At 42.4% G+C, this 19,341-nt stretch overlaps 1 protein-coding gene across 6 annotated transcripts in view; it reads right to left on the bottom strand.

Annotated features, from left to right (window-relative positions):
* Window positions 1–19,341, bottom strand: part of NFIA (nuclear factor I A) — a 305,892-nt gene that overhangs the window by 68,304 nt on the left and 218,247 nt on the right. For all 6 annotated transcript variants that reach the window (XM_030572277.1, XM_030572278.1, XM_030572276.1 and 3 more), the window contains exon 6: window positions 19,071–19,198. In XM_030572277.1, the coding sequence (XP_030428137.1) occupies window positions 19,071–19,198 (128 nt within the window). The remainder of the gene's footprint in view (window positions 1–19,070; window positions 19,199–19,341) is intronic.

Genomic DNA, 19,341 nt, shown 5'->3' on the forward strand with positions numbered 1-19,341 from the left:
AACTGCTCCTGTGGAGCTGCAAAATATGTCTAAGCTGTTTTGGAGGGAATCTGTTTTATGGTCTTTATTTGAATATGCAGACCTGGGAACAGCCTTAGGTTGGTTGACTTTGCCACTTTTTGGAGTTATTCCCCAAGATGTTTCCGTTAACCACAGCCAGAAAGAAGGTTTGACATCTTGGTGCTGGCAGGTCTGATGCCCCTGCCACTAAATGCAAATATATTTTGCATTAGTGCTCAACATTGAAATATCCTGACTCTTGATGCCAGGGCGTTAATAGCTTTGAAACACATGAGCATTCTGCACATTTTCCTGCATACAGGAGGTGTCATCTGTGCTGAAGTGGTCTACATTTATACACAGGTTGGGTTTTTTTGTTTTTAACAGAAATCTGGCTTCAGATGTCACAACATGGTACAAAGCAGACAACATATTTTATAAGAATACAAGATAAACTGACTCCAGAAGCCAGTGACAGTCAATGGGAGGCTTTAGAGCACTCTTTGGAGATTTGCATGCAACTATTACAACATCCAAGGGTTTTGTGATTCCGCTTTTTCTGCCTAGAGTAAGCAGAGTTCAAACACAGAGGCACTCCCTGTGCTATGAGAGTAGGAAAGGGGAGTGCTGAGCAAACAGATCAGAGCCACTCCCTCCCTGTCCATCCAAGTAGCTAGGAAGGAATTGTGGGTAGAGGAAAGAGGGAAAGAAAAGAGAAACACCTACTTCCTCCTCTCAGCAGCCTGGGATAGGGAAAGCAGGAAAACTAGACTAGCACAGAGATCCACAGCAGTATTGCAGTTAGGGTTCCAGAAATTCTTTTGTGATGTTGCATCGATAATCCATGACAGCAACAGGTTGGCACTACACAAACACGGTGACACAGTGTCAGAATGTCACACTGATTATTTTGTGCTCTGCCGCAATTCCCACTCATGATTTGGCTCTCCAGATCTTTGTGAATCAATGCAAACACTCAGGATTTTTCCTCATTAATATTAGTGAAAGTTATACACACAAATTCCATATGTACCGATGGCAGAAGACTCCTTAAACTTCATGCTTACATATTTTAATGTTCTTTTAAAGTTGGAATTTCCAATTTAAGTTGTTTTAAAATTTGTAATCAAGTTTGTGCTAGATGATAAATTTTACTTCATGTACAAAAAAAGAATAATCAGACATATGTTCTTGTATCATCTTGTAGTTTATTGATGGCATATTGTCTTTACAATTGTCAAAATGTACAACTGACATAATAAGGAGCCCCTGTAACTTTATTTAAAGCAAAAATTTAAAAAGCAATTAAGTTTTACAGAGGAGTGCAGAAATATAATTTTAAGCCTTTTAAAATGTCCTGAACTGTGAAATCAAGTAATGAACACTAGAAAATGTCCTGACAGCTGGAATCAAAGCTGAGACCAGTCAGCATTTTCTTTCTAAACCTTATTATGGCAAAGCATTTGATTTTTCATCTCTGTACTCTGTTCATCCCAACTAATAAACCGGCTTGACCTCCACCTGTTACTTAGTGAAGTCTTGCTGTCATCTTTGACTAAACCCTATTCTTTCCCTTCAAAGGCTTCTGAGCCACTGAGAAGGTGGGAAGATACAGCTGCGCACTGATCCAAGTTGATAACAAGATGGCATTTCACAGCAGAAATTACAAGCAATGAGGGGAGGAGGGGAATGTAGTGCCGACAAATTCTGGAAGGTGGCAACATTTTTCATCATTTCAACTTTGAGATTTTTCATAGAAAGAGGCTCTCTTTTGTGTGATGTTATGAGCTACAATTCAAGGCAAGAAACTTTTTGTTTATTCTACAACAATGAAACTATTGTAATGCCATATATGAAGAGTCGAAGATACATCAACCTGTCAGACTGAACACAGTAAAGCTTCTTTGATATTCCTTAGGCTGAATATGTTAAATAGTTCAATAGCTCAAATATGCGTAGCTTTCTAGGCCTAGAAACAACTAATGGTTATATAATGTAACATTTGCCAATAAGAATATACATGTAGGCTCATCAAACAGCAAAAGACCTAATCAGGGAAAATTATGCAGCTGTAGTCGTCATTTCTTCACAAAATAGTGTAAGAAGCTATCTAACACAATGACAGATCAGAAAAAGCCATCTTGGATAAAGTTGGACTTTTCGTGATGATTAATGCTACATTCAACCACGGAGACAGTGTCTGTCTAATTATGTTAAATCCTTATCTTCTGGGGATTAGAAGGGTGTTTCTGCTCAGTGTCACCCTTCATGACAATGTAATGATAGATCCGTTTACTTACGAGCGCAATTAGTAAAAATTGTACTGTTTTCTTAACTGCCCTCATATCATGAAAATGTTTGGTTAACACCCTGTAGCTTATCTAATATTCTAAGCAACATATTCTGCATATTTTTCTATCTCTCTGTTAAAAGAGCTGGAATACAGCTTTTAAAATTTTCACTCCACTCACACACATTCTAACTCGGCACAAATAAATAAAAATAATATCATCCTGTGGTGCTTCCTTTTCACTTCAGCACAGCTTTTGGAACTTTTAATACTTAACAGAGCTATTTAGGTTTTTTACTGAAAACTATCCGCAGCCATCTCCCAAGTCTTTCAAATACAGAAATGTCATCAACTCTTGATCCTCATGCTACTATACCAACATACAAGGAACCACAAACTTCTAGAAGAATGTAAATAGTGAGAAAGGTTTATATAGCAAACAATATAATCTTACAAACAAGAAAGAGCCATGATGTAACATTCTACCAATATATAATAGCTACCTGGTATTTACTAAACTATGGTCTCAGCATTCTTTGGAACACAGATTGAAATGGACAAGAAAATTAAGTCAGCAATATATGGTACAGATCATTTTAAAAACAGGACAATATACCCTATAACTGTATATGTGTCAAAGCACCTCAAATCTTTAAATATGATGATCACATCAAAAGAATGGTTCCTGAGTTTAGTTCCCCTGAATATTCTTACGCCTATGTAGAAATGTGTACACCGGGGCATTAGTTCATTTAGAAATAAGGAGGTAACTATAGACGCCATTTTGTTACAGCCCCTTCCTTTCTCACAAAATGGCAGCAAGCATGTACTAAATACTGACTTGCATCAGACAACCCAATATAGCATACCGTAGAAGTAAACAATACTTTTTCCTAATCAATTATCAGTGACTGCTGTCTGCTCTAGTGAGGGAATGACAGTGCAGCACACTGCCACATTTGGCACTCCAGATTAGTAATGGATTTAGGATTCCTAGAGCTATGAGAGCATGTGGTATGCCTGCAATTGTCTAGATACAAGTTTGACACACACTATCCTTCTATCAATGTCATTTTCCTCAGTAGCCAGCAGATTATCAACAGCTTTGTGATATTCCAGGTGTCAAAGAAGAATTAAAACTGGAACAATTGTACAAACAAAGGGACAAAAGATGGAATACATGTTTGTGAGCTCTGCATATCAATTTAATATGTGCAGCTGACAATGATACAAATGTCCTCAAGAGAGGCAGTAAGATCTGTGCCCAAACATATACACCACAATTAAAAAGATGGCAGAAAACAGAAGCAGTAGGATTCCCAGCCTAGGACACATGCTGCAGCAGACACAGCAGCTCAATGAAATGATCCACTAGTTGGGGAGAATTTTGGAAGCACCTGAGACAGGGTAGGGCCCCAAACAAGCCAGATGGTACTTTTAGCTGGCAGCAGGAAGTAGAATACAGCCAAAAACATTACAGCATTTCCCCAAGAGTCTGGCAAATCAATTCTTAACCATTTTTAAAGTGATGGAGTCAATCTGAAAAGCATGTCTGGTTTTTTTTAACCTACTAGTTTTTACAAGTAATACACCGAAGATTACAGCAGCTGAAAGAGATGAGAGAAAAAATATTTTCTCAATCTTTTCAGTTTATTTACTTTGTGCATTAAAACAGCACGTTGTATACAGTCAATGTCACTGTTTAGCCTGTAGAGTCAGTGCTACTTTTGGTTCATGTGCGACTTTCACATAGCAACATAGAGAAAAACACTTTAAAAGTAGGAAAGTGATGTTGTAAAATTACAACTGTTGGCAGAGAGACTCAGTAGCATGTGCAGTACTTAAGACTACTTTAAACTCCTAACTTCCTCTCATTCCCCCCAGTTATTAGATTTCAAGATGAAGAGTCTCTTTTCACAGCCCAAGCAATTTATATAAAACTTTGCATAAAGTTCACTGCTCGGTTGAGAACTTGCACAAGAAGTTTCAGCTGGAATTTTTGAAAAATATATATATTTTTAATTCTCAAAATACCATACAAACAGGGTGGCAGAATCCAGGACTCTGCGCAAAGAAGCAGGATGCTTCCAATGAGTCATCTTGATGGCCGATGTCTGAACTCTGTATTGAGATTCAGTAGCATTTTCACTGAGTCCTAGGAAGTTAAATCAGGTGAGCCCAATTACTTCTCAATCTAAAAGGCTGTGATGTGTCTCCAAAGAAGGGAGAACTAAGGACAGAGAAAGAGAAAGAATAGAGTGGCCAACTACCACCACAAACCTACCACTTGCACATCTCCGAACAGCCATGTTTAAGTGAAATCTTAGGATGATGTTTGTAGTTTGTTTGTTGTTCTTTAAGTTAACAATTCAGGCAAGACCCAGGATAGGGTTAAATTTGTACTACATCTAAAATACTTCTCTTCTGTTCAGAGCAGGGTAATGCATTAATGATACAACTACAATCTGCTATAGACAAATGTGCACTTAGAACAGGATGTTTTATATGGAGTATAAATAAAAGGTAATCTATACATATATAATTGGTTGCAAGAGTTCCTTACTTTTAAAATAAAATGTCATTCCTCCCCAGGTTGCTCTCCACCTGCAACCCTTACTAACATGAGTAGTCCCACTGACTTCAGTGGTGCTATTCTTGTGAGTAAGGATTTCAGGTTCAGTCTGATTTGAGTGGGTTTCCAGTGTTCTGGTATGTGTGTGCAGTAACTGAATGCTGTGTGCATGTATCTGAGGGAAGAAAATGGGCTTTTAATTTGTTAAACAATTAAAGCTTCTGAGCAACAAGGACCTCTAATGGCATGTTTTTTGGTGTGTCACACTAAAAATATGGCATGTGGTTTGGTATAACAGAATAAGAGAAGTGCTATTTTAATTATATATAAAAAAGGTGTGATTTCCAGAGCTGCTGAGCACCTATAACTCCCTCTGAAGTCAACAGAAGCTGTGGGTGCAGTGAATCTTCTCTGTATTGTACGACAGAGACATCACTGTTATTGCAATAACATTCCAACAGCTATGTGCTACAGATCGGTGTCTCACACACCCACGTTGTATTGTGAGTTTGCATGGCGCTACAGGACAAAAGAAAATGAACAATGTTTAAAGGCTAAATGCTGCCTCCCCTGCTCTTGTGACAGAAAGTCCTAAACATAGTGAAATGGCTGAAGAGGGACACTTGGCATTCCAGGGCTTGCTCGGGTGCCCAGGCTTAACCCCCCCAGATAGGGGTGCAATTGTGCCTGGCTGCTACTACAGCCAGTATACTATTCCAATGGCAGTAGGCAGCTGTGCAGCTACTCCACACAAAGCTGCCAGGTTGATAGGGAGGATTCATTCCTTTCCTATTGCTCTTAGATCACCATGGCCAAAAGCCCATCAACCAGGTTGGCTGAGCAGCATTTAGGGCTATGGGTTTATGTGTATGTATATGAAGATTTGAGCGTATGCGGATGAAATGTATGGGTTGTAAGTGCAGTGAGAGCTGAGGAAAAGAAAAGAGCAACAGGCACCTGGATTGATTAATTTAAAAGGTCAGGGTTTGTTTCATACATAAACAGCATAGGAGGAACCAATAGAGCGCTCAGGGAAGAAAAAAAGGGAGATGCTTCCTCTTCCCATTCTGGTATCCTTCCCTCTCTGTTCCCCCCACCCTCTTGCACATTTTTATTTTGAAAACATTACTTTAAAATAAGACTTGTTTTTCCCCCTTTTAAAAAAAAAGATGAAAGTCTGTGTATGGGATACAGTAGCTGCACTGTGTGCTATGCAATATAGTAATGGTTGTCCTGGTGATGGTAATAAACAGTGCACAGCACAGAACTTCTGCAAAAAAAGAAAGGATGTGTGTTACACCTCTCCAACTCTTCCCTGCCCCCACACAATATTTACACAGCTGCGTTTTGTAAAATGTGTCATTTTTCTCTTTTGGGGGGAGGGTAATCTATTTACCCAAGATAGCCCCACATCTGTTTTGTGGTGAGCTTCTTTCACAAAATTGAACAGATGTCTTAACTGATGCAAAGGGAGGTCAAGAAACCTATCCAAGGATCCCACAGTCATTTGTTCTAACCACTAGGCCACCTTGTGTTTCCCTCCCCCACCTCTGTAAATAAGAATATTCAGCTCATTTGAGCTCTGCCCTGTCTTTTAGGCAGCTTCTCTGTTCGGATGTGTGTATCCCTAAGGAACCAACTGTGTGAATATTTTCGTTATCTATTCTATAAAATGCAGCAGCGCACAAAAAATTGAAGCAGCTTGCACTACGTGCTGGCAACTAAGCTAACTAAGATTTGCCACCTGCTCCAAAATACACCTAGTTCAGTTCTCACAATCCTTCCATCCTAGTAACTGCCGGAGCAAGTGACTAATACTTCCCCATTCCCTGATGGGCCAGGATACCTGAACTCTTTTGGACCAGCATTCCATAGTAGAACGCTCTCTACCAAAAACCACTGCCTCTGTCTCCTACCCATTCAGACCCAAAGACTGGTGGTAAAAAACAACCCAGCTGTCAAGACTATGCAATCAGTCGCATTCTACACAAGCTGGTCTTCAAGGGCAGATGCATTGCAGCGGTCCAATTTGGAGTTCACAAAGCAGCAACATCAGTGACAAGTTCTGAATCAGCAAGAAATGGCCACAAATGTTCAGCTAAATTCAGAGGGAAGAGGATATTTTTGTCTAGCAGTGATGCCTTTTCATGCCCCTTTCTCAACAGCCTCCTGTTCTGATAATAAGGAGTCTTGGGGCTGTAAACCATCCACACAGTAATGGAATTGCAGCCCAAACCGTTCACTATCTTCCCAACATCTGTTAAACAGAAGCGGGGTGGCAGAATAAAACTCAGCCCTTAAAGAAATCCAAAGCCTAATTCGGTCCACAGACTGCTGAGAATGGATTTATGACACACAGGTTCTGCACCAAGATGGGAGCAAAGGTGAGTCTTGTTTTCAATCTGGAGGAGGTAATGATTTAACCCTGATTAAGGTATAATTTTCCACAAACCCATCTGATAACAAGACTCAGAATATGCCACTTGTGTGTAGAGCCAGAAGGCATCTCAGATGGTCCTATGGCTGTCATGGTGCCCATGAAATCTATTGTCCACACGGATGATGAAATCACCCAGCATAATATGTCAGAATGACCCAAACACCAGGCCAGTCAGAAACTCAGTTTACATTGGAAATCTGAGGTGCAACCCCCTGACCAGAATCATTCCCACTGTAATCTTATCCGGGGATTTATATATAGGTTGGCCACTCTCAAATGAACTGATGTTTGAAATGAAGCACCCATACATTTTGGAGTCAGATGTAAAAGCAAAGCTACAGCACTTCACTGATTGACTCACGCTGAACTGAGTACCTCTCTGACGTGAATTAACAAAGGGCAGGTAAGCGCTATGAGATCTATAGATGGACATTTCCATATAAGAGCATTAGTATTAAAATTGACCAGGCCATATGTAGACTGAATATCACCTGACACAGGTTGACAACACTCTTTGGGGAGATATGGAAACCCAATAATTTACAACTCTTAAATATAAACTCAGGAATTCATTAAAAATATTACTGTACTGCAAAGAGATGGACTGGATGATCCAACAGGTTTTTCCATCTCTAACTGCCATGATTTTGGAGGGATAATTTCAACTGAATGGAATGTGGCCATAGGATAATCGTCTCTTGCTACATACATGGCAGGAGAAAAGCTGAGACGTTGATCCAGTGATAATTCACTGTCACAATTACTGTTTATAATAGCAAACAAGTTAAACATTTTACCTGATGAATGTTACTGAAAAATATTGATGCTCAAAGCATTAATATTTCCATGCTGCATTTTTACTCGCTTACGTTTAGTTCTGGACTTTTTGTTGGCCTCAGTCAATCAGACTCTAACTTATCCATAAAAGAGCAGGTGTGGAAAGGTTGTATTTTTTTTTAACTTGTGTCAGTTAATAATTCACTAGTCATGCAGAAGTTTCATTCTGATTGCCTGGCACAGAAACACATACACTTATCTGATAAAAGATCTATAAAGTGCTAACACAATCCTGTATCATGTAGCACCTGTGAGTAATAGATTGTGATATAAAAGACTTGATGCTAAGTGTTCCTACAAACACATTAAACTTATAGCAGCAGGAACTGTAGACTGCTGATATGGTATTTCAGAAAAAAGTTAACAAGTAGTACTGCTCTTAAAAGTAAAGAAAAATCTTACATTCTTGAAAGCCGTTGGGCAGCTTGTATTGGGATACTGTTATGCAAACAGCAAGAATAAGGAGGCATTCGGATCCAAATCATATGAAAGCAAAAACCATTTAGGAAAGAAAAATTATTTACCTTACAGAAACTGGAGTTCTTTATTATGTTCATATGTATTCCACTCTTGGTATGCACGTGCCCTATGCATTCAAGATTGGGATCTTTTGTCCAGTGGTGTGCACTGGGCCCATGCATGCACCCTGAATGTCATCATATTTGGTAATATGTGCATAAAGGGCAGTGTGGGTCCAACAGCCATTCAGTTTCTTCGCCACTGTAAAATCCAGATGCTATAGGATTCCATAGTAGAGGGGAAAGAGGGCAGGTCATGGAATATATATGGACAACACATCTTGAAGAATTCCAGTTAAAGTAAAGTAAGTAACTTTTCTTTCATCTTTGAGTACTTATTCATATATATTCTACTCTTAGTTATTTACAAGCAGTGACTTGATGTGGGTGGAGGTGGCCCAGAGGCAGACCCCCCCTATTACATGGGTTCATCAAGTCTGTTCCAATGTTGGACTCTCAGGCCGTCAAGCCTTTGCGGTTGCACAGGAATGGATAAAATGACGAACAATCGCTATGGCCGACTGTCTGGCTAAGCATTGAAGAAGACCTGATGTGAAGGTGTCTACTTCAACACAGATTGCAGTACAGCTCTGAAAAAAGAAGCTTCATACCTCGATGCTTCCATGAGGGAATAATGCTTAGTAAAAAATAAAAAAAGCATGTTTGAGATGGAATCTGCAGAAACCACCTGAGCCCTAGTGGAATGAGCCCTAAATCGAGCTGAGGGATCTAAACTAGCTAAAACTAAAATCCCGATACTCACTTAGATAGTCTCTGTGTTGATAACACTTGACTTTTCATTCTGTCAGCAAATGCTACAAATGGCCTTGAGAAAACTCTGGAGGGTCTGATCCTTTTAAAATAAAGGATCAGGCTCTGAGAACATGTAAAGAGTGCTTAACGTGGCTTAAGGAAAATTACTGGTAAATGAATCGTTTGGTTGAAGTGGAAATCCATGAGTACCTTAGGCAAGAGCTTGGGATGGGATGAGTAATACTTTATCCTTACAGAATACTATATAGGGAGGGTCTGCATGAGAGCTTGCATTTCCCCAATTCTTCTGGCAGATGTGATTGCCATTTAAAGGATGTTTTCCTTTCTGTTGTGATTGCCATTAAAAGTAGAAGATAGGTACAACAGGGCACAGATTGCCAGGGGTTCCAATGGGGGGCCCATTACACTTGCCAGGAGCACATTAGGAAGAAGGAGTTTCCTTACCTGATGGAAAAATGTGCATAAGGCCCTTAAGAAACGTAACTACAGTCAGGGGGAAATGTGTAGCTTCAAATGGGGATGGAGTGGGAAGAGAGCACAAATAATCCAAATTAGCAGGGATCTGGGAGTTACTATGTTGTAATTGTTGTTGCTCACACCAAATCCCAAATGTCTTCCACTTAGCAGCCCAAGTTAGCCTCGTGGAATTCTTCTACTTTGAATGAAAATGATCTGGTTATCTGAGGAACATGATCTTTCTGGGTCTGACATCTAATAGTTCAAGCTGCCAGGTAGAGGGAGACTGAATTCGGATGTAAAATATTCCTACTATCCTGAGATATTAAGTCTGGTAGAAGAAGCAAGGGTTTTGGTGGACAAACTGATAGGAGCAGCTGACCTGGGTACCAAAGTTATCTTAGCTAGGCAGGTGCTATCATGATGACTTCTGAGCACGCTGGAAGTCAGAAGGATTGGAGGGTAAGAACATCTCATCCCTGGAGACCACTGAGTGAGGAATGGATCCTACAATGATCATGGGCTTACACCTTCTTTTTTAAAGCAGAATTTGAGAAATGCCTTGGGTTTGCAAATATTGATGGACGATCCTGCTTGAGGAAGATGCATCTGACAACACAATTCTTGATCATATTCCTGGTTTGATAAAAATTGTTTGGTCAGAGGGTCCGCTAGAGCCATCTGCAGACCTGGGAGATGTAGTTCTATGGGAAATACGTTATCCTGAATGAACCAGTTTCATCACTGAACTGCTTCCCAACATAAAGGAGACAATTGGGCTCCTTCCCTGGCTACTTGTAAAAAGCATGACCACTGTCAGTCATAATTTGTATTGTCAGTCCTTTGATCATAGGTAGGAAAGTAACATAGGCTATGAGTCTAAAACTTTACGTGCTTTCTGTGTGCCCACTGTATGAAGATGTGGAAGCTGCCACCTTGCAGATTGAGAGTCACAAAACAGTCCTATAGATCTAATGATGGAATTATAGAAGCTAGAGTTACCATTCTGAAGTGGAAGTAGAAGAAGGCATTGAGATCTTATGTGATTTTAGGAAGTAACCAGAATAAAAACTCTTCTCCCTAAACTGCAGAAAAACTTCTTCTCTTGTGCTGAGAGACAGAAGTTACTCCACTTCCTGAGGGGTCCCTGAAAAGTGACGAGGAAAGTGTGGGGGGAAAGTAGGGACAGCGCACAACTGCAGAGAATATCTGACTGGGGGCTTGTCTACATCAGAAAGTTGCAGCGCTGGTGAGGGAGTTACAGCGCTGCAACTTTGAAGGTGTACACATCTGCAGGGCATCACCAGCGCTGCAACTCCCTGTTTGCAGTGCTGGCCGTACTCCCGTTTTGTCTCGGGTGTAGAGGATCCAGCGCTGGTGATCCAGCGCTGGTAATCCAATGTAGACACTTACCAGCGCTTTTCTTGACCTCCGTGGAAGGAGGAAACCTCTGGTAATCAAGCTGGTCTCCTTCCCCGGCTTGCTCTCGCGTTCCCGGAACCCCGAGCAAGCAGGTCTCCTTCCCTGCGGTTTGCAGGGTGGTTCGGGGAACGTGAGAGCAAACCGCGGCGAAGCTGGTCTCCTTTCCCGGTTTGCTCTCTCGTTCCCGGAACCCCAAGCAAGCAGGTCTCCTTCCCTGCGGTTTGCAGGGTGGTTCGGGGAACGCGAGAGCAAACCGCGGCGAAGCTGGTCTCCTTTCCCGGTTTGCTCTCTCGTTCCCGGAACCCCGAGCAAGCAGGTCTCCTTCCCTGCGGTTTGCAGGGTGGTTCGGGGAACGCGAGAGCAAACCGCGGCGAAGCTGGTCTCCTTTCCCGGTTTGCTCTCGCGTTCCCCGAACCCCCCTTGAAGCCGCCCAACAGCGCTGCAGTGTGGCCACATCTAACACCACTTGCAGCGCTGGTTGCTGTAAGTGTGGCCACTCTGCAGCGCTGGCCCTATACAGCTGTACTAATACAGCTGTAACAACCAGCGCTGCAAAATTTTAGATGTAGACATGGCCTGAGACTATCTCTGAAACCTAGGGGTTGGATGTTCTTAGGTTCCATGACTCCTGGAAAAAATGAAGGTGATTCCCAAATGGCAGGAAGGGTGCACTGTTTATGGAGCAACTCTCAACCATTTTGATATAGCAGTAGTGTGGGAGGAGAATGTTGCAGAGGCTGAAGCACACAGCCTCCTTCTTGGAGGCACTGAGGCTCTCTGGTGGTAAAAGGAACTTGATGACAGTCTGTCTGCTGGGTTCTTACCTTTCCTTTTAGGAGCTGGTGCATAAACTCCAAGGGTTTCAATGGGGTCATGATGGACAGTTATATGGAAAAGGGCCTGGGGATGAGAGAGAAAGGTACCAGGACATATGCCTACTCTGATACCCACTAGGTAAGTCTGAAGTCCTCGATTCATTTCTGACTAAGAAGAGTGGAATATATGTGGATGAGCACTAGTAGAAGAACTAATGTGATCTAGCGTAGGTGTTGTCATTTATTATGGGCTTATGTAATGGTTTAATTCCATGAGGTATTATAACTGTACAATACATATTTCACTCATGGAATAAAAACATTATGCTTTAATACTGTGTTGGTGCTGCTTTGCACTGAATCAGTTCTGCAATCCAATCACTTGCTCTTTCTCACATTTGAGGCCTTTGCACAGAGTCCCTGGTGGCAGAAGAACCACTGGGGGAGAGAAGGAGAATGGGCTGCAGTGACACAAAACAGCACAAACATCCTTTCAACAGGAGGGAAGTAGAACACAGGGCCAACATGTGCTGTTTGAAGAGAGATTTCGTGTTGATCCAGTGCATCCCCTGTGGAACTTAAAGCTGCATTCTCTCCATCGGAACTGCAAAGGACTTCAGGTAGTGCAAACATCCTGGCTCCCTTGGAGTCAATGCCCTTGTGGGGAAAACAATGACCAGACTGACATAGGAAGGTGCAGGTTGCTCTTCCCCGTGCCAACAAGGCTGATTTTTAGATTACTGTGAGGATTACACTTTAATCAGCATTCCCACCCCCAGTCTATAAATACAAGAAACTAGACTGAGAAACCTGAAACTGAAATTGCTAATATACAGTAAAGCACACCACAAAAATACCTGATAAGGTACAGTGGATGTCACATCTGTATTGGATTAGAGAACACACTAGAAAAATGCACAAGTGGAATACAGTTGTATGTGTTTCAGCCTTACAGGGCGCATTTTGATCAGAATGGAACCAAAAACAGAAGCTGCAAGCATTTACTAGGAATAATGCCTTTAAACCAGCTTACAAAATACAGCTGAAACAAAACTGAACAAAAGCCAACGCCTGTACCCAAGTCCAAAGTCAGTTTGCTATTCCCTGGTTTTCTTACCTAACATCATCTTTATCGTCCCTCTTGCCTTTCTTCTCAGTTAACAAGAATTATGTACTGAAAGTGCTGAGATAAAGTAACGATAAGGAGAATACTGCAAAAGGTATTTGAAAACCAGAAGTAATTTACTACACGTCTGTTTTGTTTTACTTCCCAAGCCTTCCTGTTGTGAAAGGAAATTCATCTTTTCTGGCAGACTCCAGCCAAAGCAAAAACCAACCTCAGAGCTCCCCAGAAGCGTTCAAGTGCAGGCAAATGGATGTGAGACTCGACGAGTACACTACAAGGAACGTGGAATTAATGTTGGTTTTTGCTTTGGCTGTCATGTCTGAAGCATAAATAAAGCACCATACACTTGTTTGTGAAAAGTATCCCCGGTGGAATACACAGAGTGCTCTGTGCTCTGGACCTTTCCTTGGGTGCACGCAGACCAGAATGCAGTCGAAATGCCATGCTGCCACGACGTGGCAGGTGCAGAACCTGTGTCCAGAGCTCCGCACACAATTTACTAATCAAGGAGCTGAGAGCCAGTGGAGCCATTTAAATCAGGAGTGCAGGGGGAGGAATTGTGGATGGGAAATATATGTGGCTGCTGGGTTGCACAGGGCATAGATGAAGTCATCCAAAGCCTTTGGAAAGCAGGGGGTACTATCACTCCCCATAGTCTGGAGTAGCAGTCTCAGAGTAGCTTTGTCCTGCATTCTGCAAGGTGGGAGCAGGGCTCTTCTGATCTCCAGCCATTTTTCAAGCACCCTTTGAGTCCACAGCCAACCCTTAATGGACCCACTCACAGGTCCAACCACAGAAAAACAAGTCAGCAGGGACCACAAACAGCACCAATATAAAAGAGCAAATGGGGAGAGAGGCAGGATAGCCAGCCATGGCTAGCCCTAGGCAAACTTTTGTCCCCAGCATGCACTGCTTTCAGAAATATTGTTAATTTAGTTATTTAGTGCATCCTTTTGAATCTCCCCTTTCCAAGTAAAAACTTTTAATCATTTACTTTCTCACCCTTGTATTTGTTCTTTTCTGGTCACTACACTATTTTTCCTTTCTTCTCATACATATCTCATTATCTTTGCCTCTGTCTTTTTTCACTATCATGTTTTCTATATGATGTAATAATTGTTCTCTCCTTTCCCCCCTCCATCTTTCTTTTTCCACATTGTGTTCTCTTCCTCCTTCCAAGTTTCAATCCTCTTGCTATCATTTCTTCCCCCTCTCGTGACCCCCATTCCAAATCTCTGTGAAACCTCTCATTCTTCGTCTTCTGCCTGCCGCGCCAAAAACTTTCTCTCCACGCCCCAGATCACACACATACACTGTATCTCTCTCTCTCTCTCTCATGCTTTGCATCCCCCAAATCTCTCTCATGCACATGCTGCTCCCTTCTCCTCAAAACTAATCAAATGCCCAAACACATGCAGATTCCCCCAGAATCTGCACATACATGCAGGCTTCTTCTACTCCTAGATACAGGGTAAGAAGTTGTGCCTAGATGGGTCTCCTTGTTCAGTCTGGGGCTGTATTACCTATTATGTGGGTCCTCTGGGGAACTGGGTGTGGCCGCTGGTGGCTGCTGTCTTCAACACCTGTCTTTTCCCCAAAGGCACGCTCAGGGACAGCTATCTAACTTTCCCCTTTTCTCAAGGGAAGTAATCAACATGTTCCCATGTTGATCATGGACAGATCGTCCAATAGAACATGTTTTGATGGGATGTAAGAAAATCTTGCTGAACAAATCACTCCTATGCTACCATCCAACAACACAGGCTAAACCATCAACAGTGACCAGCCTGAGTTAATAGTATCAGAAATATTCACAGTAGCAACGGGCTCTGTTGTAAACATATTTTACCACTGTATACAGTATAATTGCTCTGGGCTTTGATGAGCTACATCAACTATTAAGATGGTTTCAGTGTTTAAGCTCCCTTTGCATATGTCAATCAGATGAATTAAACATTAAAACCCAAAGTAATTATTATATGTTAAAAATGTAGAATTTTTTTAATGTCATTTGTGAGCAAGGGTCTTATTTGGACAATATAGAGAGCAGAAAGGATGTAACTGAAACAGGGCAAGGCAACAGTGAAACAGGGCAAGGTTACTATTTTTTCAGGAGCAATACTCTGGCAATATACAAAGTAATTAAGGATGTTGATCCCACTTCTGTATTTTTCAGAGGGCCAATATATTTTCTAGGCAGTTGCCCTGTTGGAGACTCATAACACATTCTGTAGTGGTTGAGACGAAAGCATCCGTGTCAAACATGAAGGATCAAATGTTGATTTCAGAGCCACATGTGACTTACTGTATATTATATATTAAAACAAAATATGATGTAAACTGTTGCTTTCTGTTACACTATTGAAGAGGTGGCCCCTCAGTGCTCTCTTTGCTGGCTTCATTCTCAGAGGTCAGCCTGGTTTATGGATGGTCTGAAACAAATGAAGCAAGAGGGAGATGGCTAGAGAACCAGTGGTGGAAATCTTGTGCTGAGGCTGACCAGCTGTAGCGTAAATATTTCTTTTTAATTCCTATGCTATTGCTGCGCAGGAGGCAAAGTGACAATTATTTTTCTCCTCCACAGTATCCGCAACATCTGACAGCAGATTTGATCTGGGTGACAGAGAGTCTGGTAGATCTGGAAGGTTTCGGCTCGGTAGCTGGTCTGAGGCCCTCCTGTTGTGAGGAAATTGTTAGCTATCCTGCAGACAAGACTGATCAGATTACGGATGGGCTGTTTGCTTCTGTGGTGATTGAGCCTGGTCTTGAGGGAACAAAGGCCTTCTCTTCTCTGCTGGAGTTTCAGCCAGTGATACTCCCTGAGGTACTGGAAGTGCTGGGAGACCCTTGTCCTGCAACCTGTCCTTTGGATTCACATCCTTGTTTGCCAGGGGAGGCCAGTGGGGAAGTGCTGGTCTCCTTATTTGTGGACACTGTCAGCACCTCTTTTAGACGGCGCAGGCTGCCTATTGTTTTGGAGCCTTTGCTCAAGAAGTCATCACAGGGTGCTGAGAATTTTGCAAATTATCAACAAGTATCACATCTTCCCTTTCTAGGTAGGATTGTGGGAAGGTTGTGACAAGACAATTATCACCGTGTCTAGATGCCAGTGATCCTCCTGATCCCTATCAATCTGGGTATTGACCTGGCTATGACACAAAGACTGCCCTGATGCACTGGTCAGTGATCTCCTCCTGGCGGCGGATGAAAACCAGGACTCCATGCTGGTATTATTAGATCTATCAACTGCCTTTAATATGGTTGATCACGAAATGCTGCTGACTTGCCTGAGAATCTGTTGGGAATGGACCAGGCCACTTTTCAGTGTTTTGTTCTCTTCTCTCAGCAGGTAGCTGTGGACAATTGTTCCTCTTCCCGTGCAGCTCTGTGAGGTGCTGCAGGGTGGCATTCTGTCATCTCTCTTGTTCAACATGCATAAAAGGCCAGTAGGAACATTTGTAAGGGGACATAGGGTTCAGTGTTTTCAGCATGCTCATAACTCCCAACTGTATGTCACTATCTTCTCTCATTTGGAACTATGCTGTTCAACACCTCAAACATTGTTTGAAAGCAACCTGGCTGGAGCTCACCCCAGATCATATTGAGGTGATGAAGGTGGGTTGGGGGATGTTGCTGGAGAACAGGGAGGAGGTAATATCAACCCCTTCCATTGAAGGAGTATGTCTGCCATTAGTTGATAGTACAGTATTCACAATTTAGGAGTGAGTCTACAGCCCATGCTGCTGTTTGACGATCATGTTGCAGTAGTGATCCAGTTTGTGTCTAGCTAGGAGATTGCAGTCCTTTCAGATACAGACCTTGCCACTGTTTCTGTGCTTTCTGTCACCTCAAGATCAGATTCCAACAATGCATTCTACATGGGGCTACACCTTAAAACTATTTGGAGACCAAAGCTGGTGCAGAATGCAGTGGCTTGCTTAGTGAACAGGACATCTCACTGGGGGCACCTAACCAGAGTGATCCAGGATCTGTGCTAGCTGCCCATGTGTCTCTGGGTGGATTTTAAGCCCTACATGGCTTGGAGCTGGCCTACCTGAGGGACTACCTTTCTCTCCATGCTATACCACCACAGCTGTGGTCAGCAGTAGCACTCAGGCTGGATCCAGCTCATTATAAAAGAGAGGGGGGCTGTTGGCAGGATGTTCTGTCAGCTCTGAGACTCTGAAACTTGCTGTTCTCCTCCCCCCAAGTCTGAAATAGCTAAATTTGGTGGCTTTCCAGGCATGCTGCAAAAGACATCTGTTTGATGTGCTTCTGGAGAAGGCTGTGGATATGCTTCAGAGATGATGAAGGCAGTAGGTGGCTGGGTGGCCAGCCAAGTTCCTGCAGAACTGATTTTAATTGCTAAGGTATAATCGAATTGTACAGCTGTATCATTAATTATATTAGGGTGCCTAGACCATTGGTTAGACAGCTTTATAATTTTAAATCTAAGTAAAATTATATTAAAATATATAAAACACAAAGGACTAATCCCTTAGGACCATATGTTGATGACCTGGTAAAATGTTGGAAGGTGAAAGACAAAAACACTTCGTTGATATTCAATAAATTAGTATTAATAATAATCAGCAATAAAATCCTTATCTAGAACAGAGCTCTGTGGCATTATTTTGCCTACTAATTGCCATCATGCCAGGAAAATGTTTTCATTACCAGGAGTGGCGCCAGGGTTTTTGGCGCCCTAGGCGGAGGTCCTTCCGCGCTCCTGGTCGTTGGTTGCAATTCTGCGGCAGGGGGGTCCTTCCGCACTCCTGGTCTTTGGGGCACTTCAGTGGCGGGTCCCGGAGCGAGTGAAGGACCCACCGCAGAATTGCTGCCGATGACCCAGAGTGCGGAAGGACCCCCCACCACCAAATTGCCGCCGAGGGTGGCAAAATGCTGCCCTCCCAAATCCTGGTGCTCTAGGCGACCACCTAGGTCGCCTAAATGGAAGCTCCGGCCCTGTTCATTACTATTAAGTACCCAGATGACACCAAGCTAGGTGATCAAGAGACATTAAGTAAATAACACAAGCCAAGGAAAATTCATCAGGAGAAGGCATGGCTTCCCCCTTAAAGTTCTTAACTCCAACATCCAATGATAGGTATTTCAGCATGGAGTCTCCTATCAAACTTCACACTATTATGGATGAATACAACAGCAACTCATACTAAGTCTCTTAAAAACCCCTGCAGAGTAAACAAATGTTATAAAGCCCTTCAAAAGTCTTTCCATCTTTTAGAGGTATTTTTTTTAACAAATATATATATACACACACATATAAACAATGGCATTTTACAACAGAATGAAATGTGGTACACAGCTGGGACAGGTGCTGTGTTTTGCCAAGCTGTTATCAGTGATATTCCATGATTGGATATGGACAATTTGACAGAGAAGGAGAACATATCTTTTGCTGCATTATTCAAATACTTCAGATGCTTGGCCCAAATACAGAAGTGAGGCACTACAAAAACATTTGCAGCTGCGCAGGGCCGACGGGGGTTGGGGGGAAGCCGGTACAGATTACCGGGGCCCACCAGTCTGGAATGGGGCCCAGGGCCTGGCTTCTCCAGCCCTGTTTAGCCATTCCACCCTTGCTGGGGGGGCCCCCAAATTTTTTTTCACTGGGGCCCAAACCTGCTCTCGGCAGCCCTGCAGGAGCAATCAAACTATTGCAATATTTTCATTAGACTGATCATTTCAGCACAAATCATAGGGGTTTTATCTATAGCCTTTCCATATGATCTTCTCTTATGATAACAAAACTGAAAAACTAGAGAAAATTTCCTATGACTCTTGAAAGCTGTGGCTTACCTGGCTCCACTTCATGCCATCCACTTGACTGACTGCCACTTCCTGGAGAGCGTCCTTGGCTTGTATAAAATGGCTCTTCACCAGGACTGTCCATTTCATCCTCCACAGATTTGAGGCGTTTTGTAGAGCTGAAACAGCAAAACATACAATACTGTATATGCTGAAAGGATATTGGTATATTTCTCAGTAGCACAGGAAGAGACCAACTGGGTTAAGTTTAGTGACACTGACGGCATTGACTCGGGAGAGATTCCCGTTCTCTTCACTCTTC

The sequence above is a fragment of the Gopherus evgoodei genome, chromosome 8, assembly GCF_007399415.2.
Source record: "Gopherus evgoodei ecotype Sinaloan lineage chromosome 8, rGopEvg1_v1.p, whole genome shotgun sequence".
In the NCBI taxonomy this organism is placed as follows: Eukaryota; Metazoa; Chordata; order Testudines; family Testudinidae; genus Gopherus; species Gopherus evgoodei.